Genomic DNA, 25,974 nt, shown 5'->3' with positions numbered 1-25,974 from the left:
TAGAGAGTAATCACCTATACAACAAGTCAACAAGGATCAAAATTGTCAATGAACCTCAGAATACACATCGTCTGGGTCCATTCCTTCCTGATTAGTTTTCAGCTCAGTAAACTCCAAGTTATCCTTGAACCTCCATTTCCTTATTCAAACCCCTCCATCCAATTCCAATATTCCATTACTCCCATTGTTTTCCCTTTTTTCATGGCCGCCGCTAGGTCTGGTGGTCAACCGCCCCACAACAATACCACCATTCTTACAACAAAACTCAACCTCTAAGGCTAAGAGCTGCTGCAAATCTGATCTCAACTACTGGCTGAAACCTACTACTAGATCCAAAGCAGAAAGCACGATTGCCGGCTTAAAAGCCCAACGTTGCCAATAACACTATTGCAAACAACTAGTTAATGCCACAAGAGATGTCGACCCTAAATAGATGATGCCGCCGAAACTAGAGAAATCTTGATTCTGTCGCCACCGCCTCAACTCAATCTAAGGACCAAAATGATCGCCACTGCCAACAACGACCAGCACCAAATACAATCACCGCTGCTACAAAACACCAGAGTCGTCGCCGATCCATTAGATCCATCACCAGATGTCAGAGATCCGCCGCCAACCAAACCTTAGAAATCACCTAGTGAAGTTACTCCAAAAGGGTTGGGTGCAACTTCACCTAACCCTAAACTTTCGTTGTCGATTTTAGGCTTTAGAATTAATTATAGTCATCATTAGCCAATAGTAAAAACGAGAAAATGTGAGAACATGTGACATGAACAATGTATTGCAACCAAGCATTAGACACATCACATAGGTCATCTTCATACCATCACCACAACCATATTTGGTTGGTTTCCATGAATAGAGCGCATGGCATGCTCAACGCCTTAACTTAACTTTGAGATTATTTGCCAAGAAACCAAATTTAAAAAAATTAATTAATTTTACAGTTAAAGTCAATTATGCCACGCGGTCAATTAATCGCATCATAATTTTAGTCAATTTTTAATCAAATGACCTAATAAAAAATATTTATGTAAAAGTATTTGACCTTTTAGAACTCACGATTTATGAACTTCATAATAATTTCTTACATTTCATTCACGATCCAACTTTCATATCTCGCTCCGTTTTATCCGTATACGCTGTTAGCCACGTCATTATATTAGTCAATTCTAATCAAATTTCGCTCAACTGATTATGACCCAACAAAAAAAAAATCAGAATTTGACCCCCAAAAATGTATAACAGCGTATATTTTTACTTTTTATCCTTAACCTTTGACGTGGCTACGACGTCGTTTGAGTGAGAGTTGAGACTGTAAGTTTCTGTAAAGAAAGAAACAAAACCCCCAAAACCAATAAGCATAAAGCCAAAAAAACCTTCTTCCATCATTCTTTCTCGAATCTCCAGTCGTCAGATTTCTCTCCTTCAAAACGCGCGAAATACAAAACCTAACCTCCCTCCCCTTCTCTCTCTTCTCTCACAGTTTCAGGTACCTCTCCCCCTCCTTCTTCTCTCTTTAACCCCCTCTAAGCCTCCCCTAGGGCTTTTCACCTCCTCGCCAATTTCAATTTCTCCGATGCGATTGAATCGACTGGTTTCTGTGATTTTGTAGGGGCTGTTGTTGTTTGGTGGTAGGTAATGGCGGAGGCACCGACGAGCCCGGCCGGCGGGAACGAGAGCGGCGGCGAGCAGAGCCCGCAGAACGGGAGCAGCAGCACCGTGAGGGAGCAGGACAGGTACCTCCCAATCGCGAACATCAGTCGGATTATGAAGAAGGCGCTGCCGCCAAACGGCAAGATCGCCAAGGATGCTAAGGACACTGTCCAGGAATGCGTCTCTGAATTCATCAGCTTCGTCACCAGCGAGTAATTTCAATCGTTTCATCTCTCTCTCTCTCTCTTCTGTTTGTCGCTTTTCGATTTCGATGAGTTTTGGTGTTTGATTTTTTGGGGGTTTAGGGCGAGTGATAAGTGCCAGAAGGAGAAGAGGAAGACGATTAATGGTGATGATTTGCTCTGGGCGATGGCTACGTTAGGGTTTGAGGAGTATATTGAGCCGCTCAGGATTTACTTGGCTAGGTACAGGGAGGTAATTACTGTTTAACCTTTTACTGTTGGTTTACTCTCGGCTTACTGTGTTCATGTTCGATTTTAGATGTGATTGTACAGTATAAATGTAGCACTGAAGTTGTTTAACACTTCATGGGTTTGATCTAACATTTCTCTTTTTTATGTTCTTTCCATTTGGTTTGATTGGGGTCATTGCGGTGTTGCAGTTGGAGGTAAGCAGACCCTCTTTGCTCTTTTAGTTGATTTATGTTACATAACTTGCGTGGGAATCGTATTGTATATTTGTTAGGTTATATTGTTGTGGATTAGAAATGACTTAGTGGAATACTTTGAATAGGGTGATGCAAAGGGTTCTGCAAGGGGTGGGGAAGGATCGGCTAAAGGGACTCCGGTTGGAGTTATGCCTGGGCAAAATTCACAGGTCTGATTGTTTAACCTCTTGTAGCTTTTTTTTTTTCTCTTTTCCTTAATAGTTCGGACCTGCTATATAATGTGTACTGACACCTTACCATGTTCTCTTTACTTTCATGGCAGTTTGTTCATCAGCCACCACTGAACTATGTCAGTAGTCAAGTAAGTCTGTTTTTCACACACACACTGTATGTTTATCTTTTTCATTAACAAGCCTAAGACCATCGTACTTCCAAGTTAGCTGCTTGCAAGGGGAAGGGTGAGGGAGACACTGCTTTGGTTACTTTATGTCAAGTCACCCTTCGAATTTTATAGAATTCCACCCATATGATGATTTGGTGCTCAGGGGAAATTATATTCTGTTTCTGTACTGAGCACCTATGTTATATAAAGTTTGGTCATGCTTAGGCTCTCGTGTACTGGATTTCCTGCTAGATGATTTGGACCGGTAGCCAAATCTTAAGAGGATAAACGCTTTGTTACAATTGGGGTCATTGTCTCCATCTTCTTTCACTGATATTGTTCAGGGAGAACCAGGAGTTATATTTAAGGCTTAACCTAGGAAAAGATACATAGTTGGAGCTTGTTAGACAAGTCAACCTCTAGCTAGGTTCTAAGAGGATAGACTGGGTGCATCAAAGGGATAACTGTTTCTGTCTTCTTTGGGGGTTAAATGGTAAAAGTAGTTGGACGTGTATGAGGAGTGATTCATGAAGAGTATATTTCTAGAGTCAAATAACCTTTGGGGTGGACCGTCTGAATCTAAGGATACCTTACTTTCCCATTATTGATAAAGCTAAACATGTGATAGATAGAGATATGAACCAATGGGGTAAAAAGATTCTGGTAATGACATACTTTGGATTATGTGTACTTTTGTTCATAACTAGAACACAATTTTATTTCTAGTGTGTTCGGGGGAAGGATTTGCAGCCAGCAACTCTCACTTCCTGTTATTTCTTGTTACGTCATTAATTTTTTAAGAAAGTTTGAAGATCAAATTTGTGGACCAATTTGGCTTTGGAAAGCTTTTTGAGAATGTCGTGAACATACAGAATTTAGTCATCTTTTAGTAATATTCCCTGACATGTCCCTGTAGAACCAAAATGCTTATCAATTGAACTTTGTTTAAAAGAATGTTCTCTTTTGCCTTATGAGTTATGATGTCTTGCAATTTGATTAGACATGTTGTGCCAGTGAAGTTCTGTTGTTTTATTGTTTTCTTCGAATAGAAAATGAATTCATTTGTTTATTTCTCATTTGTAGGAGGATTATTATGTGCCTTTGAACAATTTGGGGAATGGAAGTTGATGCTTTTCTTTTTAATATGAGGAAAGAAGTGAAGACATGGGTTTTCGTCACTGGTTACTTGATCCTAATGATGTGTCCTCAGTATCTTGTGATGTATGCACAGCGTTTGGTTGCTCATTCCATGCAAAGCAATGAGTAGAAGTCTTACTTTTATCCTATATCATTTTAAGAACTCCAAAGTGGTAAATTGTTAAGTTGCATTACTGGTAGTATCATTGTTGTGAATTTGAGTTAATTTAAACCATGTTTCTGGGGTCTCTGCTATGGTTGGGATAGGAAGGATTTGGGCTGTAGATTTGGCTTTCGCTATATTTCTAGTTTAGTTGCTGACCCCGTGTGATGAAGTACTGTTTTAATTGGATGTTCATGAAGAACCCTGTGAAGCAAAAAAGTTGGAATATAATGCATATTTTCATCTAACGCATGAGGTTTGTCCATTTCTTACTGTTCATCTATAGCTGAGTATATTGCAGTTTAGGGTTGTAGTGTAGATATGTGTTTTATGTTTGTTTAGGCCGTATGGTTCTTTTGGAAATGGTTGTATGCTTTGTACCTCACAAGCAAAGGGTGCCAATTACCAAAAAGGTTTGAAGAGCTCTTCTTTTCATCTACCAAGGGGCTCGAAATCATGCTAACTTGGAATGAATAGAAATTGTTGAATGTTGATGCAGGTAGTGGTTCGGTTCAAATCTGAGCCTAACCATTTGTTTATCATATTAGCCAGTTGTGTTGTTGTTTGTTGGAATGCTGATGCATGTGCAGAAATGATCCCCTTTTCAAGAGTGACAAGTTCCAACCTGTGTCCATAGTCTGGCACTATTTTCTCCTCTTTTTCGTTACTAAAGATTGGGTGATAACTGGGAGTGCAGATTTTGGTCGCAACTCGTGTGCTGATCGTCTTTTTAGTTTCCGTAGGGAAGCATGTTTTTGGTCACATTGCAGATTATTCTAGATTGATCAGAATAGGTGAGGAGTCGATTTATTTCCGAGTCAGAGAGATGAAGTACCTGTGAGCTGTGACGTATATAACAAGTTGTCTTGATTCGAGTCGAATAATTGTTATCCAATCAGAACATGCCCAACTAGTAGGGAAGAGAGGACAGGGGTACCATCACAAACACTGAATTACATACACTAGGACCTGAATACCTGATGTCACAAGCACGTGGCCATCGCGTGATGGGTTTGGATAATTTGGAAGGGGGAGGAGTCACGTTGCACGCACGTGACGTGTGATAATGCAGGGGAATAGAAGTGGGCAGTGGTCACATCATAGTGATTTGGCTCGAGTCTGAAGTTTTGTGGGAGGGGCAAATGAGAACAAGAGGGCCGCATGAAACATATGTAGTTGGAATAATCTAATGTTCAAGTGTGTCTCTCCACGACGTGACCATCATTTCATGCCTGCACGAGGCTGCCAACCCGACCCTAGCTCAGGTAAGCTTCTCCCCTCTCCTTCATCTCATCACACGCCACTAGCAGTTGTGGAGGAGCTCATGTTTACTCCTTTCCCTATTCCCTACTGCTACACAACAACTCCATGCACTTTGCCTGTTACATTGATCGGACAATTTTCCGACGTAAATTGGCGGTTGAGCTCGAGAGTCGGGAAACATAATGTATCAAATTGTCTTGTGAGGAAGTATTCTATTTTCTTACGTAGATGGATTTTGGATTTGGTATATGCTGGCGAAATCCGGGAAGAACGTTTAAAGCAAAGCATATGTAGACCGTATTCAATCACGGGGCTAGCAGTGCGGCAACTTTGGAACTTTGATTGCTTCTTGCCAGCATACAATAACATGCATTCCTTACTCTTTTATGAACACTGTTGTGTGCTACTTCACTTCCTACTCTAATGGATTCATGAATGCTATAATTCACTTATTGCTTCCGGCTTCATTCTCGGTAAAAGGAAAAACTTATTTGCCCCTAGTTTATTGTATGGTTTTCATTGTCCTACTGACATAAGGAGAATAAGAATTTTCTTATTCGAATTCTCATCTATAAAAAGTCTAGAAATTGTGTCTTATGATACGTTCTTGATCATTTCGGCTACAATCTAATTCCTACAATTGGAGCACAATGCATCATAGAGATCATCTCCAAGTCATGAATGGAATATGACACCCATTTCATGAAAAACAAAGAGAAAACTAAAAGGGAATCACCAAAGCATATTTGGTCATGGAATCATAATAGGGTATATGTAAACTCCAGTTAGGACAACTCATAGCCTCTGAGGAGGTCCAGCTCACACCAGTGGCACCCCTTGTTGATGCCTCTGTTTATTGTTTTTCTATTGGCGGCGAGTTTGGGACACAAACCATAAACCCCAGATCCCTTTGTTGGTCCATGGTCAATGCTGATGCTCTTCTTTTACGAAATTACCCCTCCTGGTAAACAGCTGGCCACGTTTAAACCCACAGAGAAGGAGAGCAAAGGGGTGAGGGGGTTTTGAGAGATTCAATCCATCTGGCGACTCCTATCACATGGCCCCAAATGCTCTTCAGAGAACCAACAGAGCTTGCCCTAAACGCTTGCGTATGCTCCTCAATGTCTTTCCTGCCTCCACGCGCTCGAACAAATGCTTTCAATTTTGCTTCCGAACACGCAAAATTAGTCCCCATTATGCGATTTCTCAACGATGTATTTCTAAATGATTCATAAACCTATATTCAATTGTTTGAATTGAATTCTCGGTTAATAAGTTTTCATGTATGTGCGAGATAGCATAGAAAAAATTATGTATATATGAGATCATACAATCTAATAGACAGCACTCACAGATTTACGTCACCGTATTTGAGATTAGATATGAAGACAGTGCGTAGCTACTAGTTAATTGCTCTTCTCAAATGTTTATGAAATGTAGAGATATATTGAGTTCTATGAGTTTTATGTGAAATTCGTAGTTAGTTTGTTATCTTTTTTAAATTAATTTTTCTCATGAAAAAGAAATTTTGAAATATTTTCTAATTAGCAAGTACTTGGATAAAGTTCGATGGTGACAGATAATCTTCCTTCACAATGCGTATTGAGCTTGCTACAACGTCAGAGGACTATAAATGTAGTAAGCTCATGTCTCGCCAGAGAGTGTTTGAGAATTAGACTGACGGCTCATGATTAAGCTTATATTTGATTTGTTTCCATATGGCTAATTAATTGGCTCTCTCCTTCAGTTACGCCTATGATTTCCAGACAAAATGTTCTCTCTTTGTCATAGAATAATCTTGAACCACCCCCTGATCACATAGACGTCAAGATAGAGATCGAGATATATCGAGCTAGTGTTTTAGTGAAAGAAAGAACGTGTTATCCGATCACCGGCCACCTATAAGGTTCCCGATTCATACAATATTAGTTTCTTTCTACAACAATCTATAAGCAAAGATCAGTTTTTTTTTCTGAGAAAAGAAAAACTCAGAATTGCAGAATAATAAGGAACGTGTCAGTCACTTGCTTGGGTTGTAATGTAAAGCTGCAGTTGCATGCATTTGACTATTAGTTAACTGAGTCAGGGACTGAGGCTCGGAAAGCTGGAAAACACATTATAGAACAGGTCCACTTGATCATAACTGTTAGCAGAAGCCAGAGAGAAAGAGAGAGGATCTCCTTGCTTCTCCGGTGTGATGCACATCATGCACGTCAGACGTAATCGGATATTCTGATGTTGACCGGGTTTGTTGCATCACTTGCATGCTTATGATTCGATAAGGGACTACAAACAACATGGTCCTCCCACTATCTATTTTTTTTTTCTGTCTTTTGAAGGGATAACTCACTTGACTAACTTCTTGATCAAATTTCAACATCTACACCGTTCAACATTTATTTTTCAATTTTGAGGGCTTTAACTATCACTAAATTGGCTGAAATTTTGCAGATATGATTTAAACAATATTATCTAGATATTAAACTGTGAATATAAGAAAATCGAAAAGCTATAAAAAATAGAAATCCACACCAAAACTATTGGTGCATATCTCCTTAGCTGAGAAAATCTGCTTATAGCAACACCTATCACTCACATATTTCAATCGGTAGTAAAATAAAATTACGCATCGAAGACCTTGAAGAACTTACTGATTATATACGAACAATCAAAACATGGTGTTGAGTTCGTCATTGTCAATACAAGATGACCACAAATTAAGTTACGAAACGGAGCTGCAATTTCTCCGCCTCCGGTGTATATATTAAAGATGTAAGGGATGACTACAAATCCAGGCATTCTGGCAAGGAAAAAACAAAGTGATAGTAAGTTTCGGCACACAACACATGGTCACATAGTTTTGAAGAAATGGTAAGGGGCGCCAGTACGTTTCTCACAATTCTAAACTTCATAAATATGAACAGTTGGAGGCTATCATTTGTAAGTGTCTGTATACATCATTCCGTATCATTCGCTAGCTATATGTGCCGCTATATGTCTTCTACATGTTTTCAAACTTGGTCAGATTGATTATTGTTAGTGATGGAATAGCAATATTCATTTTCTTCATTCTCATCATCATATGAGTTTGTCAAGGCCATCATCATTCACAATATTGATGATAACAATCGTCTTTCAAGTTTAGATGTCACCTAATGAATGGTGATTAAAATCTCCTCGTCATGTAGAATCGATCTTAGGTTTTTGAAGGGCATCGCAGCCGAGCCTACGGAGGTAGAGGTTGCACGCGGCGCAGGTGATTAGTGGTCCATGAGGCGCATGTATATTGATCCAGTGCGTGAGGGTCTATTTGGAGCGACCAGACACCAGCAACCTTATCGTATTCGCCGACCGTCTTTGTAGGACGTACTGCACGTCATGTACGTTAATCTCGTTATACAAAAAATAAAATAAAATAAAATAAAGCGGGACCATGACAGAATCGTACGGTGTTTAGCTGTCTATCTGAATCAGCCAGTATTCTCCTGCATCCAGGAGAGTGGGCGTGGGATCACGCGCTGGTGATTAGCAACTGGCAATAATTATTACTAGTGCACTCGTCTTTATTACATAAATTACTTAAAAGGGAAATAATCTGAAGAATTCTGCCGTATTCAAAAAGATTTTGGATGCTAGAATCAAGGTAGGGTGAATAGGGTCAAGATAGAGCCCAGATTAGGATGGTAGTTTAGTAATAAATTATAGACAAAAAATGATAATATGCAGTATTAATTTTGTAATGACCAAATCTTGATTCTCCAGCTAGCTCTTTCCAAATAGTATATTAGTACGCACGTGGAATAGCAAAGATAAGAGATGCGTCTTTGTATATTGGACAATGTTGCTCAAAATAATCTGATGATTGAAGATGCAAGTTTGCTGTTTGTATATATGTACCTAAATATGTAAATGTGCATTTGTGATCAACACAAATTAAGATTTACAACTCGGTTTATACACAAGTGTAAACAAGAGATTACATTTGATATATATGTTTGGAGAATTGAATATTACATCTCGGCTAAAATGGTGCTATGTATGTGGAAATTTACAACTCGGTGCAAGTATGGAATAATTTCATGTGAGCGACAGTTTAAACTTTAAAGATGTATGCAACTTACAACTCGATTCGTGAGTGTAAATGTGTAATGTTTCAAGTTAGTAAACCTTCAACATTTTACAATTCGGTTAGTTTACATGGGACTTACACATGTTGATATATATAGGAGGAGTTTAGAACATTTGAGTTTATGTTTTATTTGCAGTTTGTTCGTTGTTTGTGTCATTGTCCCTCTATGACAAAGTCTTTGTTATTGGAACAACTTATGACATTACATTGCCTTTTTTAGACATTACATTGTAGCTATAACTACTCATTATGGATCCTTATTGATATAAAACTCCGGTAACATCTTTCATGTAATCTTAAACGGGTAGTATTTTTTCGCGCGTACATTTAAATTTAAATTCAAATTATCTTAATTTACAACTCGTTTCAAGACTAAAATCCTACTTTCGAGTATATATGTCCAAACAGTTAAGTTTACATCTCGTTTTGTGGTGAATCCCCCAATTTTCTCTAACATATTATTTATTACTCAAACTCTAAAACGAGAAATGAAACTATCACCCACAATCAGTGTCCGTTTTGTGCAGACGTTGATGACAACCTTCACACACACTCACACAATCCTCATCAAGGCTTATCTGTCTGCCTCTCTGTTCTCCTACCCAATATTTTATTGCCACCCCCACTGCTCCTCCTTATATGCCCTCCCTCTCTTCGCTCCCCCAAAACCTTTGTCTCTCTGGAGCTCCCTTCTCCATAGAAAAACCACATTCCGAGATTTCCCTTGCCTTTGTTTCCGTTGGTTTTGCTCCACATGACAATGAGCAACAACGTTAACCAGTTCGGCGATACGACGCTGACCAAAGTCTTCGTCGGAGGGCTGGCCTGGGAGACTCCCAAGGAGGCTCTGAGAGAGCACTTCGACAAGTACGGTGAGATCTTTGAGGCCGTCATCATCTCAGATAAGCTCACCGGAAGATCCAAGGGCTACGGCTTCGTAAGTCTCCATATCTCTTTCAAAACCCTTTTATAAACTTTGCATGATCCGATGTCTTTGTATTCATTTGTTCGTGTTTATGTATAGGTGACGTTCAAGGAGGCTGAAGCGGCCAAGAAGGCTTGCGAGGAAGCCACACCGGTCATCAACGGCCGCCGTGCCAACTGCAACCTGGCCTCGCTCGGGGCTCGCCGCCCTAGGTCGGCCTCGACCACCACCCCTCCTCCTCAACGAGGTATTGGACATACCACATTGTATTGGATCTCAATTTCCATGTGTAGGATTTTTGGACTCTTTGCATAACTACAATTTTTTTATGTCCTATTTGATTAACCTGTATGATTATGATTTGTGAAGTATCAAATGGTGGAGGAGCAAGGGCCATGTCGCCGGCACCGGCGAATCACGTTCAGTGGTACTACCCGATAGGGACCCCAGCACCAGCTTCTGTACCATTTCATCACCAGCATCATCAGGCAGTTCCGTTCTATGGGTACGTATATTGTATTCCATTTTTCAATTTTCACCGTAAAAATCTCCGTACGTATTCTTTTGGATCTATATGGTAAACGATTATTACTATTAAACTGCACTAATTTCATATATACTTTCTTTTTTTTCGTCAGATACTCCCCAACCTACATTGCAACTGATATGGGCTACAATCATGTAAGTCAATCTTCAGGGATCCCTCGGTCTAACAATTGATCAGTTACATTCTATACAATCGTCAATGCTGATTAAAAATTGAACAAAATAACATGTTAGATATCTAATCAGAACGCAATAAATTTAATGAACTACTAGCTATAATGGTTATTTAGGTTCATTTTGATTCCTCGGTCTAACAATTGTTCAGTTACATTTCTATACAATCGTCAATGTTGATTAAAAATCGAACAAAATAACATGTCAGATATCTAACAAGAATGCAATAAATTTGATGAACTACTAGCTATAATGGTCATTTAGGTTCATTTTGATCTAATTTTTTAGTTCCTTGATTTGGGTTGGTGGTGATTTTACAGAAGCTGGGATACAGTACTGGTGGGAGTTACATGAATGGGCATTACTCTCCTCAAGTGTATCATAGCCACCAGCCTATTGTTGGTCCAAACACATTGATGCCAATGTACCCTCTTTACCATTATCACCATCAATCACATACAATGGGGTTACCTGCTCAATTCTTCCCACCAACCACCGCAGGTCACGTCGCAACGGTCCCGGCAATCATGACGAAACCGGCCTCAATTGCTCCCAATAACACAGGTAGATAGATACTCCGATCATCACTGTGGTTTTATTTATGCTGCTCCTTGTTTTGCTCACTTGCCATAACATGCTCAACCTAGTCAATTCCCCAAAATTGAACAACTAGTATAATTGAAATGAATCATTCTGCCACGTGAGGTCGGGATTGAGCTACCCCAATTGCCAACTCAATTTTGCCAGAACCCACGTGGATTCACCTGTGAAGATTGAATTTTTGTTAAATTAGCAAATTATTAATTACTTCATATAATTTATCTTCACATAATATGTCATTTTACGCTCCTAGTTTAATTTCGCTAAAATGCGTAAGATGTTGTAGGTTTTAAGGAACGTAAAGCGAATTCATCCAAAATGACACAGATGTACTATTGCTGCCTTCCCTAAATTTGGAATTACGACTAATTCCCTATGTTGTCTGATTATTCCAAACCGTTTTGCTTTAGCGACTGAATCCAAATGAAACGTTAGAGGCCTACATCATTCTAATTTCTAAACTCTTTTGTATCTGCATTGATCAATTCCCTAATAAGCATTGTTTCTTCAGTATCCAAATTGCAGTACGTATATACGGTAGTCTAGGACATTGTTGGTGATTTTGATTTTGAGATGTAAAAAACTGATACTCGATCTATACAAAACAGTGTGCTTGGCTGTGGAATAGCAGGGAACAGTTGGCCGAGATCAGAAGATGTGCTTTTAAAAAAAAAGAGCAGGCTCAAGTTCAAGAGATGGAGGCATGCACTACTACACAGGGTACTCTATTTTAAACACAGTAATTGGCAATAAGAAAGGGAACGTGGTGGCTGCACAGAGCAACATAATTATCTCTGATCTGTTTGGGCTCTGCTTTCCAATTATTATTATCATTATTATACCTTTAATTTTATTCATATTATTCTTATCTCTAGGGTGTTTGATAAGATTCTTTCATTCTCTTCTATCTCCCTCTATCTCTCTCCCAGTCTCCCCCTCTAACATCCATCTCAGACTGAGTTGTGAACCATTGAAAGGAAAAGAAAATTGTAACAGAAGAGAAGTCCCTGATTAGCTTAGCTAGCTTAATTGTATTCATGTTACAAGTATCACCACCCATGCCTTGTGGGTTGCTTTTCATGCATGCATGGCTTCTTTATCGAACTCCTTTTCAGCTCTCTCTCTCTCTCTCTCTCTCTCTCTCTCCGGCTTCTTCTAAGAAGTAGATCGAATATGGATCTGTAGAAATTATGAATAAGATGACTATGAGCTGTAGCAAACACACAATCCATTGAATCTGCTATCAAAACAGTTTATACACAAAAGCTTGGAGAGACTAGACAGAGGCAGCTACGCTCCTTGATAAACTCAAATACATCATACTAACAACTGTGCACTAACCACTAATCACTGTACAACAACAACAGGAAAACAGAAGAAAAGATTTGATATGAGAAGATTTCGTGCATGAACCACAACCACTGCACGATCTGCAATTAATGCATTGAGGGAGAAGAAACGACAAGAACTTGGACAAACGACCACCAAGCCATAAACTGCAAACGACACTAACAAGGTTGAACGACAACCATTCTGCAGAAGGGCTGCAGCTCTGCTTGCATCCTGACAGCAACTGCAATTGCATCCTACAATGAAACCAATGAAATCATTCAATACTCCCCCTCAAGCTTGGATTGAGACAAGTTCTTGATCCAAGCTTGGACAACAGCCGATCAAACTGAGCACATGGAAGAGCTTTGGTGAAAATATCAGCGAGTTGATCAGAGGAACGAACATAAGTAGTCTCAATAACTTTGGACTGAACTTGATCTCTGACAAAATGGCAGTCTACCTCAATGTGTTTCGTGCGTTCATGAAACACGGGATTGGTTGCAATGTGAATGGCCGCTTGATTGTCACAGTGCAAAGCAATGGGATAGTTGCAATTGATTCCCATCTCACGAAGCAAAGACTTCAGCCATATCAGCTCGCAAGCAGCGGAAGCCATAGCTCGATATTCAGCTTCAGTGCTAGAACGAGCTACGACCGTTTGCTTTTTGCTTTTCCATGTCACTAAGTTACCTCCAATGAAGGTGCAATAACCAGTAGTGGAATTTCGATCGACAGCATTGCCAGCCCAGTCTGAGTCACAAAAACCTTCAAGACGAAAATGACCATTTTTTCTCATGAATATGCCTCTGGTCACAGTGCCTTTAAGGTATCGAAGAAGCCTCTTAACAAGTTGTAAATGATAACTGTTCGGAGCATGCATAAATTGACTCACCAAGCTCACAGCATGTGTGATGTCTGGTCGAGTAATTGTAAGATAGATAAGCCTGCCAACTAATCTTTGGTATTCAGAAATATTACTGAGAATAGCTCCCTCTTTATCAATCTGAAGCTTATGAGGAAGAGGAGACTTGGCTGGTTTGGAATCAAGCATTTGAGCTTCTTGTAATAGATCACATATGTACTTCCTTTGATTTAAAAATAGACCAGTTGGAGTGTGATCCATTTCTATACCAAGAAAGTACCTTAATGAGCCAAGATCTTTAATGGAGAAAGTGGCATGAAGAGATGTCTTTAAGGCCTTGATTTCATCAGCATCATCACCAGTTATAATCAAATCATGAACATACACAAGGACAATGAGACGACCAACTTTACCATTTCTGATAAACATGGATGAATCTGCTCTGCTTCGACTGAAACCAACCGAAAATAGAACTGAACTCAACTTGGAGTACCAAGCTCGAGGGGACTGTTTAAGTCCATAAATGGCCTTGTGTAACTTACAAACAATGCCAGGTTCTTTGTCACGAGCATGACCAGGTGGAAGTCTCATATAAACTTCCTCTTCTAAATCACCATGCAGAAAAGCATTTTTCACATCCATTTGAAACAGATTCCAGCCATGATTGATAGCTACAGATAACAACACCCTAACTGTATTCATCTTAGCTACCGGAGCAAATGTCTCCTTATAATCCACACCAAAAGTTTGAGTGAATCCACGAGCTACTAACCTGGCCTTGTATCTCTCAATGGTGCCATTGGAATGAAACTTGATTTTGTAAATCCACCTAGCTCCAACAACCTTCCGACCCTTTGGTAAGGGAACAATGCTCCAAGTTTTATTGTCATTGAGAGCATTGAGCTCATCTTGCATAGCTTGTCTCCATTCTGGAGAGGAATTTGCTTAATCAAAGGTTCTAGGTTCTGTGACATCATTCATGTTAGACAAAAAAACAAAATGAGGTGTAGAAACACTGTTGGAGTTAATAGAGTTGCCAAGAAGGTGTTTTAGAACATAATGAACAAAACCATCCAGTTTAGTGGAAGTTTTCCTAGTCCGACTAGGATATCGAGGTTGAGATGATGATAGCTCAGAAGAAACAGGATGTTCCTCAGCAGGATCATCATGAATTTGGGGCTCTGTGTGTAACTCTTCTACATCATTAACCATCTCATTATTAGCCACTTCAGGATCAGTTGCATTGGCATCATTATGGTTGGGACTGCCAAATTCATGCTCAAGAATATTGTTAGGAGTTACAGTATCAAACAGCTCCCCCTGAAAATCTGCATTACTTGACTGGTAAAAAAACTGTGTTTCATCAAATCTCACATCTCTTGAAACATATACTTTCCTTGTCTTTGGGCAGTAGCACTTGTACCCCTTTTGTGAAGAGGAATATCCAAGAAAGACACACTTTATGGCTCGAGGATCAAGCTTGTCTCTCTGTGATTTATGAACATGAACATAACAAATACATCCAAACAGTTTCAGATGATCAATGCCAATCTTCCTTCCCTTTAGAACCTCAAATGGAGACTTAAAACCAAGCACTCTACTAGGTAACCGATTTATCAAATATGCAGCAGTTTGAATTGAGAGTGACCAGAATTTTTTAGGTACATGAGCTTGCAACATAAGAGCACGAGTTTTCTCAAGTAAGTCTCTATTCTTTCTCTTGGACACTCCATTTTGTTGAGGAGTTCCTACACAACTTGTTTGATGCAAGATTCCGTGTGTGCTGAGATAATTTGACATGTTTTTGGAAGTGTATTCCGAGCCATTGTCTGATCTTAAGACACAAATTTTGGAAGTAAAATGGTTCCTAACCAGATTGTGGAAATCTTGCAAGCTTTTCAACACTTCTGACTTGTGTTTCAAGAGATAAACAAAGGATGTTCTTGAGAAATCATCAATAAATGTCACATAAAATTTATATTCATCAAAAGATGTGACCCTAGCAGGCCCCCATACATCAGAATGCACAACTTCAAAAGGTTGAGTTGCTCTAGAACTAGAACTAGGAAAAGGTAATTTAATTGACTTAGACATATGACATATTTCACAGTCATGAACTGATTTACATACATCAGGAAATAAAAATGACATAACATGATTGGAGGGATGTGCTAGACGCATGTGCCATAAGTGGTGCAGAGATGAAGACTTGGTTTCAGCTAGGAGACTTTTTGGAAGGCTGGAGAAGGTGGAGATGTAATAGAGGCCATTAAGGAAGAAGCCTTCACCAATCTTCTTCTGAGTGACACGATCCTGAAATACCACATTATGAGTTGAAAAGATGACTAGACAATCTAGCAATTGAATGATTTTTCCCACAGATAGCAATTTGAATGGAAATGATGGCACATACAAAATGGATGACTCTCTGTGACTTGAGAACAATGACATTTTTCCCTTTCCCAAAATAGGAACTTTTTTCCCATTAGCAACAGATACATGAGAAGGTTTATCAAAGACATGAAAATCTTTTAACTCAAAAGACTTGTTTGACATATGATCAGTGGCACCGGAATCAACAATCCAAAAATTATGATCATTGCTAAGACTTAGAGCAGTAGAAATAGCACACACAATACCTGAAATGTCTTCAGGTTCTGCAATTTTCTCCTTTGCAAGAAACCCTGCAAATTTGCCTAGCATGGCAGTGTGTTCATGACTGTCAGTGCTGCATTGCTTTTGTTGCAAGAAATTAGCAAACTCATTTATGAGAGAAATAGGATTGGCCATGAACTTCATCATCTCGTCAGAGGAATTGTTAGCAAGGCTTGAGCAGTTAGCTTTGGGGTTATAAGCTTGTTTCATCTTCCCTTTTCCAAATTTACTCTCATCACCAAAGTTTTTTGGCTTGAGTTCAGGATGCAGGATCCAACAAGTTTCTTTGAGATGACCAATCCCGGCTCGACCAATTTTCTCACAATGTGTGCACTTCAAATCAGGCCTCCTGCCCCTATATGGCCGGCTACTAGCAAATGCCCTACTTTCAGTAACTTGTGTTTCAGCAACATCTACACCTGCATTCATAATCTTCTTTCTGAATAGTGGTACTGATAGAGTTAAGAGAAGGAAGCTCTGAGGACATTAAAATGTGGCTTTTAAGATCCTCATACTCAGGTCCAAGGCTAATCAGAAGCTCGAAGATCTTGTCTTCTTCTCTTCTTTTTAAGATCGTGGCAAAGTTAGTGGTATGAGGCCTGTAGATCTCAAGCTCATTCCATTTTGATGTGAGATTACCATAGTGCTCTATGAAGGAGAGATTGCCCTGCTGAATGGCTGCAATTTCTTGCTTGATTTGAAAAATTCGAGCAGAGTTGTTGAGATCACCATAAAACTCCTTGATAGCATTCCACATCTTAGCAGCAGAATCATAGAACTGAAATATCTGGTGAAGCCTTGGTTCCATGGAATTGATGATCCAAGCTCTAACCAGTTGATCTTGAGGTTGCCAAGCGTCAAACTCAGGAGTAGAGGCTAAAGGCATCTTGATCTTCCCATTGATGAATCCAAGCTTATTTCTGCCACCAATAGCAAGACTCATGGCATTTGACCATGAAATGTAGTTAAATTCATTCAACAATGAGGATATGAGACGAGTAGAGGTGTTGGTGTCAACAATCTCAACTCTAGATGAAGAGGCATCATCTTTGCCTCGGTTACCATTAGTCATAATGAACAAAAAAGAAAAAAAACGGGAGATGAAACAATTTAGAATGAAGAACAGAAGCAGGTCCAATATGGATCACTGCTCTGATACCATGTAGAAATTATGAATAAGATGACTATGAGTTGTAGCAAACACACAATCCATTGAATCTGCTATCAAAACAGTTTATACACAAAAACTTGGAGAGACTAGACAGAGGCAGCTACGCTCCTTGATAAACTCAAATACACCATACTAACAACTGTGCACTAACCACTAATCACTGTACAACAACAACAGGAAAACAGAAGAAAAGATTTGATATGAGAAGATTTCGTGCATGAACCACAACCACTGCACGATATGCAATTAATGCATTGAGGGAGAAGAAAAGGACAAACGACCACCAAGCCATAAACTGCAAACGACACTAACAAGGTTGAACGACAACCATTCTGCAGAAGGGCTGCAGCTCTGCTTGCATCCTGACAGCAACTGCAATTGCATCCTACAATGAAACCAATGAAATCATTCAATAGGATCATTCAATTGGTGCTCCAGTACTCCAGTAGACATGAGAAGACTTGGAAAGAAATATTCCACAACCAAGGTGACGGTGCAGAGTGCGAGGACGACGAGCGTGACGTTAAGTAAAATTTGGGGCATATGGCCAAAGACCTGGATAGACGTCTCGCAGAAATTCACAAACAAAGGCAAGACATCGTTAGAGACTTAGAGGCATTAAGGATTGATACGCTGAGTACGAATAAATCGCGGCCAACGCAAGAATTGAAGGGGGAATTTCACTATAAAGCCATTTTTTTTCTTTTGAAAAAATAGACGCAAAAGTAAGGTGTTCTTCTAATTCACCTACGGAACACTAACAGATGTTGAACTTCATTTTAATTTTTTCTTGATCATTTAAACCCGGCCCTAAACGCTTTCGTCCTTACTCTTCATCACATCTTTAATAGCACTCTTCACTATGACTTTCACTTACAAGTTACAACTGCATCGTATTCTGCAGCATACAATCCATGGATTTGATTGTATCAATTACACAATAGCAATTAAAACCCTCTACGTTATTTGTAACCAATTCTCGTTTTCTTAGCTAGGTAGGTTCTTGATGTTAGTGGTCATATATTGGGTGATGCAATGAGTGAACAAAGTACTTAAAAAATTGATGAGCAAGGTGAAAAGAGAATGTATAGTTAGGGCTGGATTGGTTGGTATACCAGTCTTAATTTTCCAATACCATATACCAACCAATATATATTTGGTATGAAAAATCCACAATTTATACCAACCAATAACGTTGGTATACTAATTAAGTGGTACGGTTGGTACGGTTGGTAATGGGCTTGTACCAACATATTTAAGGCCCAAAAATTTAAAGGCCCAATCCAAATAAGTAATAACAAATAAGTGAAATAACAATAAAATTCCAAAGTCTTATATAACTTCAACTAAATTACCAAATACAAAGTCATAAATAGAAAACCAAAGTCCAAATAGTCAAGCTGTTAAAGTACTTATGAATTCTCAAAACAATTGAAAAAATAAATGATAGGTTTAAATGCGATATATGTTGGCATGTTGTAAGCAGTGATGGTGCTACTGATAGGTCTAAGCATTTGTACTTGGGAATTCGATTGAATCGATTCATTCATAATTAAATAAAGAAATTGAAGACAAGAAAAATAGTGTACTTCAGAAAAAAACTCAGAGAGATTAGATTAAGGTTAGTAAATTTATACGGTTTGGATTTATTTTTCAATAAATCTACGGTTGAAATTTAAAGATATATATATATATATATTTTAATTAAATAATTTAATATAATATAAGTTGGTAGGTACGATATACCATGGTATATGGAAAATCTATATCACCTACCTACCGTATTTTTAATATTAGTATGGTATAATGTACCATATACAATGTACCAAGTATTTAGTATACCAACGTATTTAATACGATTAGTATACGAATTGGTTGGGATGGTTTTATATACCATTGCCACCCCTATGTATAGTGACGATGTCTGTCATCTTAGCGGCGCTAAGGTCTACTAATTGTTGTCCTTGACCATTCCATGCCCTGTGTGTACCATGAGTTTTCGCCCTATCTCATATTTTCTACTCATTCTTTCGGAGTCTATGTCTATTTGATTATGAGTTTTATTAGTTGCACACCAATTGAGATCACTGTGAATTTAGTAGGTGTAGTTTCACATCATTGGTATGTAGTAGACTTATGTCTAAAGTGCGAATATGTTTGCAATGAGGGTACCTGTCAGCTTTATATTGACATCTTCACATCAAAGAACACTTTGATGTATGTGCCTTCTAGCTTTGAATATCATTAATGAAAAATGAGTTCTTATTAAGTTTTTTAATTGATTGAGTTAGGGTACTTAAAGGCTTTCTAAGCTCATGCCTTAATCCCTCAGCACCTGTGAAATGGTCATAGTAGTCACTTCTACAACTTTGCTCACAAACCTCGAATTAGAGTTTCTATACTCGGACACCGCACCACCAAAATTCACTTGCGGCGGTTTACTAACTTCACCCAATAGCTCTTACCAAATAGTAGTAGACTCTGACTTCTGAGATTGTACCCAAAGCTCCAAACGTCAAAGATATTACGACATGTATACGAATAGCACAACTCCTTACTACCTTTCATAAATCCAAAGAGCTGACCATTCACTCGATAGAAGAAGAAGAAAGTGCATTTCGCTGTGGTGCATTTGAATTTTTTTTTTAGATCTCCAAAAAAACAGTACACCCCGAAACACCAACAGTCTCTCTCTCTCTCTCTCTCTCAAATTTGAGTTTTACCCTCTTTCTCTTTCTCTATCTAAACACCCCCAAACCTCGAACGAAGCTTCAAAATTCTGGACAAAATCGTAGAGGTAAACACTTTAATCACTATCCCCAATTCAATTTTACTTCAATTCATGTATGCTATGCTCTGCCCTGTTTGGTAATTTTGTTCAATTTGGTACTTCGATTTTGTTCAGTTTATGTGATTTAGGGTTTATCACAAGTTTCAATTTTTCGTTAGTTGTGAGTTTAAAGGAGTGTTTTTTGATGAATTTGAAATATACCCAGATAGTGTTTCGATGGATGAGAGCAAAGCTGTAGCTGGTGAAGTTGGGGAGGAAGGTGGGCCTTGTAATGGGGATGATCTAATGGTGGAGGTTTTCGGGTCTAATGTGTATGTGGGTGGAGTTTGTACTAGTGGAGGAGGAGATGGGGAAGGTAAGGAAGTGGGCCGTGGCGAGGCGGTTGAGATGGGTTCGGGTGGGAAGGCAGAGCCGGTGGTGGTTGCAGTGGAGGAGAGTTTGAAGGGAGCAGGGGCAGCTGGTGGAGAAGTGGAGGTAGGTAATGTGGAGAAAGCTGAAAGGGAGAGGAAATTGATCGGAGGACTTTTGGAGGAAGTTTTCGGGCGAGGGATTATGGATGGTGGGAGAAAAGTAAAGAAGGTGGCTGATGGTGGTATAGCTGCAAGTTCTTTGAGAACAGTGGAGAAGTCTTGTGTACAGACTCGAGTTGTGGAAAAAGCTTCGGGTGTAAGTGGAGAAGGTTTGAGTCCCAGACCCTTGAATGGACAAAGGCAAGGGTCTGCTGGTGGTGGTGCTGTTTTAGGCATGGAAAAAAGAGATACTGTGACTTCTGAAGTTGGGGGAGTAGAAATTGAGAAGATTCATGAAAGTCAATCAGTAGAATTACGGCAGGTTAAGATTGAGTCACGGGGTGGAAACATCCATACTCACAACAATATACATGCACATACAGTTTCCTCATTGCTGCCAGATGGAGAGGATCTCTTAAATACTGAAAGAGATCAGTTGAAACCAGAAGAGAGTGTAGAGAACATTTTTCATGATATTGCTCAGGTTGGGTCAAGTACTTCATCTCTGCCAGTTAACCTACTTCCTGGGCGTGTAGATCAAGAGGGTTTTTCGAATTTTAGAAGTCATCAGCACTTGACAGTCAAACATTTCGTAAACAGGAGCAGGGTCCATGATATGGCCCAGCTTGAATCAAATGGAGGGCAAGATTTGGAGGACAACCAAGTTAATGATACTGATCAGGGTGAGAAAAATGGTCAGAACTCAACAATTGAGAAGGCATGCATGAACTCCAATGGGAAGGATCAGGATTTGAAGTTTGAAAAGAATTTAAATAGTACCATGACCGCTGATGTTACTCAGTCCAAGGCCAATGTTGCACATGAGGTTGAGGTAACTGAAGCTGATATGGATAGTTTATATGGAGAAAGGCAAGACATGGAAGTGGAAAGAGATTTTATTCAAGAAGCTATGCAGCCTGAAAGCTATGAATTAGTGCCTCAACTTAGATATGAGCTGCCACAAAAAAGTGAAGGTACATTTTCTGTCTCAGATTTAGTTTGGGGTAAAGTAAAGAGCCATCCATGGTGGCCTGGACAGATATTTGATTTTATGGCTGCATCTGAGAAGGCAATGAAACATCATAAGAAGGACTGTTTTCTGGTAGCATATTTTGGGGACCGAACATTTGCTTGGAATGAAGTATCTAGTTTAAAGCCTTTTCAATCATATTTCTCCGAGGCAGAGAAGCAGTGCACTTCAGAATCATTCCACAAAGCTGTCAATTGTGTCCTGGAAGAAGTTACAAGGCGTGTAGAATTGGGTCTATCATGCTCATGCATACCAAAAAATGTTTATGAAAAGATTAGATTCCAGATTGTTGAAAATGCTGGGATATGCCGTGAATCGAGTAAAGTGGAAGGAGTGGATGAATCTGCCAGTGCAAGCTCATTTGAATCTGACAAGCTACTTAAATATGTAAAAGCTTTAGCACGGTTTCCATCTGGTGGCAGCAACAAATTAGAACTAGTCATTGCCAAGGCTCATTTGATGTCATTTTTTCGTTTAAAGGGTTATTGTAGTTTGTCTGAGTTCCAATTTTTTGGAGAACTGTTGGAGAGTAAAACAGATAATTCACACTCTGGGGACAAATCTTGTCCTGGTGAAATTACTGAGCAAGCGATTTCTATTGGGAAGGATGATAAGAAGACTGGCCCAGAGGTTGAGGAACTCAAGTCTAGCTCTTCTCATAAACGTAAACATAACTTAAGAGAAGGAGCCTATGCTAAAATGAAAGAAAGAAGCCTGTCAGAATTAATGGGTGGCGAAACAGGTTTGCTAGAAGATAATGATTGGTTGGATGTGAAGGCTTCACCATCATCTGGCAAGAGACGGAATGGTGCTGAGTATCAGGCTGCTGAGTTGGCCACACAAGATGGGAGGAAAGCTGTTTTCCGTTCAGCAGTTTCGAACACAACACCTGTACCAAAACCATCATTCAAGATTGGTGAATGTATCCAGAGAGCTGCAAGCCAACTGTCAGGGTCTACTATAGTAAAGTCCAGCACTGACAGACCTCCTGTACAGGGATCCGATGTTCTGTCCCAGAGTTCCGATGATACTCTTAGAGGAGTGAATAATACAACAAAGTACTCATCCCTAGATGAATTGCTGTCACAACTGCGGTTGGCAGCAGAAGAACCCTTGAAGGAATACAACTCCTTGAGTACTATAGTCAATTTCTTCTCTGATTTTAGGAATTCTATTGTTGTTGGCCAGAAATCTGAAATGGTGCTCTCAGTTGTAGACAAAGTCGGTGGTAAAAGGAGAAAGTCAAGTTCTGTGCCAGGGTTACCTCAGACTTTTGAATTTGATGATATGAATGACACTTATTGGACAGACATGGTAGTCCAAAATGGTGGAGAAGAGCAAGCACCACAGAAAAGAAGACCAAAGTATCAACCTGTTGTCCTTGAGCAACCAGTAAAGCCCCCTCAAGTGGGTCGCAGGCCATACACGAGGAAGAAGTTTTCTCAAGGGAGTCAAGATTTGCCTCCAGAGAAACCTGTTGGCTATGTGGATGAGAATGCCCCAGCAGAACTTGTAATGAGCTTCTCTGAGGTGAGCTCTATTCCTTCAGAAACAAACTTGAATAAAATGTTCAAGCGCTTTGGACCTCTGAAGGAATATGAAACAGAAGTTGATAGGGAGAGCAGCCGTGCTAGAGTGGTTTTTAAGAGATGTTCTGATGCAGAAGTTGCTTGCAATAGTGCTGGGAAATTCAACATCTTTGGGCAGATTACTGTAAGTTACCAGCTCAACTATACTCCCTCTCAGCTCAACTACACGCCGTCTATCACATTTGGTGCATCTACTAGTGCTGCAGCCCCCGATCAGGAGGTACAACTTGTTTTTCCCTCCCATGATCATGAGATGCATCTTGATCTCTCCACCCATGACCAGATGCAGCTAGACCTTTCCACCCATGACCAGATGCAGCTTGACCTGTCCGCCCATGACCACATGCAGCTTGATCTTTCAACCCATGATGAGATGCAATTAGACCTCTCCACATTCGAAGTTAATCTGGTTTGAAGCTAGAAGGTATTTTTCCTACTCCTGAACTACATTCTCATCCCAGCTCTCAAATTTTCTTTGCTATAAATAAATGTCCACTAGTTTTGTTGTTTTCACTATTTGTGTTGTTGTCACTTGAAGGTTATAAAAGAATCCCAAACATATAGAGGAATTACATTCACCATTAAAGGGGTTAGGGGGAAAAGATATTAACAAAGGATTCTCACACTAACATCCCTATGGACTCTTTACGATTCAAACTCTAGAATGTTATTGGGAGTGTTGGCCTTTTGCCATTGCATTTGCATTTTGTTCATAAATTTTGTGTTTGGTAATTGTTGTCTGATCTTAGTATGACTTTGATTATACATATGGGTATAAGGTTCTTTATGGTTTCAAGAAATAGTCCCTTGCATTTTGGCAATCATCTGATATAATCCTCTATTTTACACCTTATGCTCTGTTGACTGTTGTCGATTACCGGTTTTGTAAATCAGAGCTTTTTCACATTTTATGGTTAGGAGAGCGAATGCTGAAGGAAAAGACAGATACAGGACTGTTAAAGAGGCCGTGAGACACATGCGACTGCCCATAGGACATCTGATTGATCTGAAGGAGGTACCAGACTGTTTATGCATCTGGTATGGTAAGATGTGATCTTGTGCTGAAGGAGGTTCTGTTTTTCGCCAAGTTGCCTGCTTATCACTTTGCTCTGTAATTTTATGCCCTTAGACCAATGTATAGTAGAGATAGCTTTCCCACCCTTGATGGCTTAACGATTTGCCTCCGTGATAAGCAGGCTGCCTAAGAGTCTCAATTCGTCCTCCCCAGTAGTAGATTTTATGTTTCCGTAGGATGCTGTTGAAATGTCATAAACTCGTAATTTCCTGGGACTAGGGATTTTGGAAGATGCAAAACACGGATAAAATTCGTCCATTTCTATTTGTCACTGTTGTCTCTAAATCTGCAGCAAAGCTGCAAGATCACTTTCTGGTTTTCAGCACTACTGCCTCTACCTTTTGGTTGTTAGGGATGCCATGATGAAATGTGAATTCTCATCCTGGTGTCTAGGGTTGACAATGTGATTATGCCACGATATTGGGTAATTGTTTCAAGTTTGGTACCTCTGCAAATTGATGTGTTTACTTGCATTGTGTTGTTATCAATGCTCTCAAACAGTGCAGTTTAGGTCATATTTGAGGATGATATATGCCTGTTAAGTGAATGGTACTAGGCAGACTTGTTGCAATACATCAGGCTTATTGGGACAGCTGAACAGACATTCCTTCATCTCTAAATTTGACATTTTTAAGGGTTTGATTGGTTTCTTCCCTAATCTTTTTGCAAGTGTTTAGTCGAAAAGCACCGAATGTTTTGAAGAGACTTCGGTATGTAACTACCAACCAGATGATGACTTATCAAGGCAACCCATGAACGCCCTTCTAGGGGAGTAAAATGATGAAGTTTACCGGGGTAGTGAGCTAACTGAGGAGTCTTTTTAGAGCTTCTCTTGGTGATTTCAGTAATTGACTTGTCAAAAGACTGAAAGAGCAAGCCTGTCGTGACATGGGCAATTTGATTCAAGCATCGATAAAAGGAGAGTTTCCCTGGTTCAGCTGATGGAGTTTCCCTGTCATGTAACATGAGAAATCTCTCTCTTGTGAAGCACCATCAAAATTTTAGACACCAACTGAAGGACTTGACCTTAGTACAATTTGATTGCTCGGCATCTCATCCCTATATAGACGATTGGTTATACTCAAAGTTGCAATTTGTATGGTTGATTTTAAGAAATGCTAGATTAGAGACGCATAGATGGAAAGTGAGGATTGAAAAGAAGAAGGAAAAGAAAGACCGGGAGGTAGAAGCATGGTTAATAAAGGCATCCCTTTGGATAAGAAATCGAAGATCATGGAGGCGGTAGAACTAGCTAGTACTTAAAGAAAACAAAGAAGTTGATGTAGAGAATATCCACCCTATTCTTCCATTGCAACTTCAACATGAGATTAGAAGTTGTATGCCTTCCATTGAGTAG

At 39.5% G+C, this 25,974-nt stretch overlaps 3 protein-coding genes across 4 annotated transcripts in view; all 3 read left to right on the top strand.

Moving 5' to 3' along the window:
- The first annotated feature begins 1,371 nt into the window (after window positions 1–1,371).
- LOC126802603 (nuclear transcription factor Y subunit B-1-like) overlaps window positions 1,372–25,974 on the top strand; it is a 148,274-nt gene continuing 123,671 nt past the window's right edge. The window contains exons 1-7 of one of the 2 annotated variants that reach the window (XM_050530247.1): window positions 1,372–1,492; window positions 1,616–1,868; window positions 1,962–2,091; window positions 2,279–2,284; window positions 2,410–2,493; window positions 2,607–2,645; window positions 3,750–4,231. In XM_050530247.1, the coding sequence (XP_050386204.1) occupies window positions 1,642–1,868; window positions 1,962–2,091; window positions 2,279–2,284; window positions 2,410–2,493; window positions 2,607–2,645; window positions 3,750–3,794 (531 nt within the window). In that variant the 5' untranslated portion in view covers window positions 1,372–1,492; window positions 1,616–1,641 and the 3' untranslated portion in view covers window positions 3,795–4,231. Of the gene's footprint in view, window positions 1,493–1,615; window positions 1,869–1,961; window positions 2,092–2,278; window positions 2,285–2,409; window positions 2,494–2,606; window positions 2,646–3,749; window positions 4,232–25,974 lie in introns of those variants that run through there. The other variant, XM_050530248.1, reaches the window with a different exon arrangement.
- Window positions 10,049–12,744, top strand: LOC126802612 (probable RNA-binding protein ARP1). The gene is made up of 6 exons (XM_050530258.1): window positions 10,049–10,295; window positions 10,383–10,530; window positions 10,653–10,788; window positions 10,922–10,964; window positions 11,324–11,567; window positions 12,212–12,744. The coding sequence occupies exons 1-6, from the start codon at window positions 10,113–10,115 to the stop codon at window positions 12,229–12,231; spliced, it is 774 nt and encodes a 257-aa protein (XP_050386215.1). The 5' UTR covers window positions 10,049–10,112; the 3' UTR covers window positions 12,232–12,744.
- Window positions 20,833–24,826, top strand: LOC126802575 (PWWP domain-containing protein 5-like). The gene is made up of 2 exons (XM_050530217.1): window positions 20,833–23,966; window positions 24,461–24,826. Exon 1 carries the CDS (start codon window positions 20,967–20,969, stop codon window positions 23,955–23,957), a length of 2,991 nt encoding a protein of 996 aa, XP_050386174.1. The 5' UTR covers window positions 20,833–20,966; the 3' UTR covers window positions 23,958–23,966; window positions 24,461–24,826.

Source organism: Argentina anserina, chromosome 7 (assembly GCF_933775445.1).
Source record: "Argentina anserina chromosome 7, drPotAnse1.1, whole genome shotgun sequence".
Lineage (NCBI taxonomy): Eukaryota > Viridiplantae > Streptophyta > Magnoliopsida > Rosales > Rosaceae > Argentina > Argentina anserina.
Note: the sequence above shows the minus strand (reverse complement) of the source record. Positions and strands in the feature narration are given on the sequence as shown.

What these genes read in the sequence shown, in the direction of transcription:
- LOC126802612 (XM_050530258.1), top strand. Translation starts at nt 10,113, where the DNA reads ATGACAATGAGCAACAACGTTAACCAGTTCGGCGATACGACGCTGACC. An exon ending in CTGATATGGGCTACAATCAT is followed by an intron (nt 10,965 to 11,323) that starts GTAAGTCAATCT and finishes GTGATTTTACAG; the next exon opens with AAGCTGGGATACAGTACTGG. An exon ending in AATTGCTCCCAATAACACAG is followed by an intron (nt 11,568 to 12,211) that starts GTAGATAGATAC and finishes TATACAAAACAG; the next exon opens with TGTGCTTGGCTGTGGAATAG.
- LOC126802575 (XM_050530217.1), top strand. Translation starts at nt 20,967, where the DNA reads ATGGATGGTGGGAGAAAAGTAAAGAAGGTGGCTGATGGTGGTATAGCT.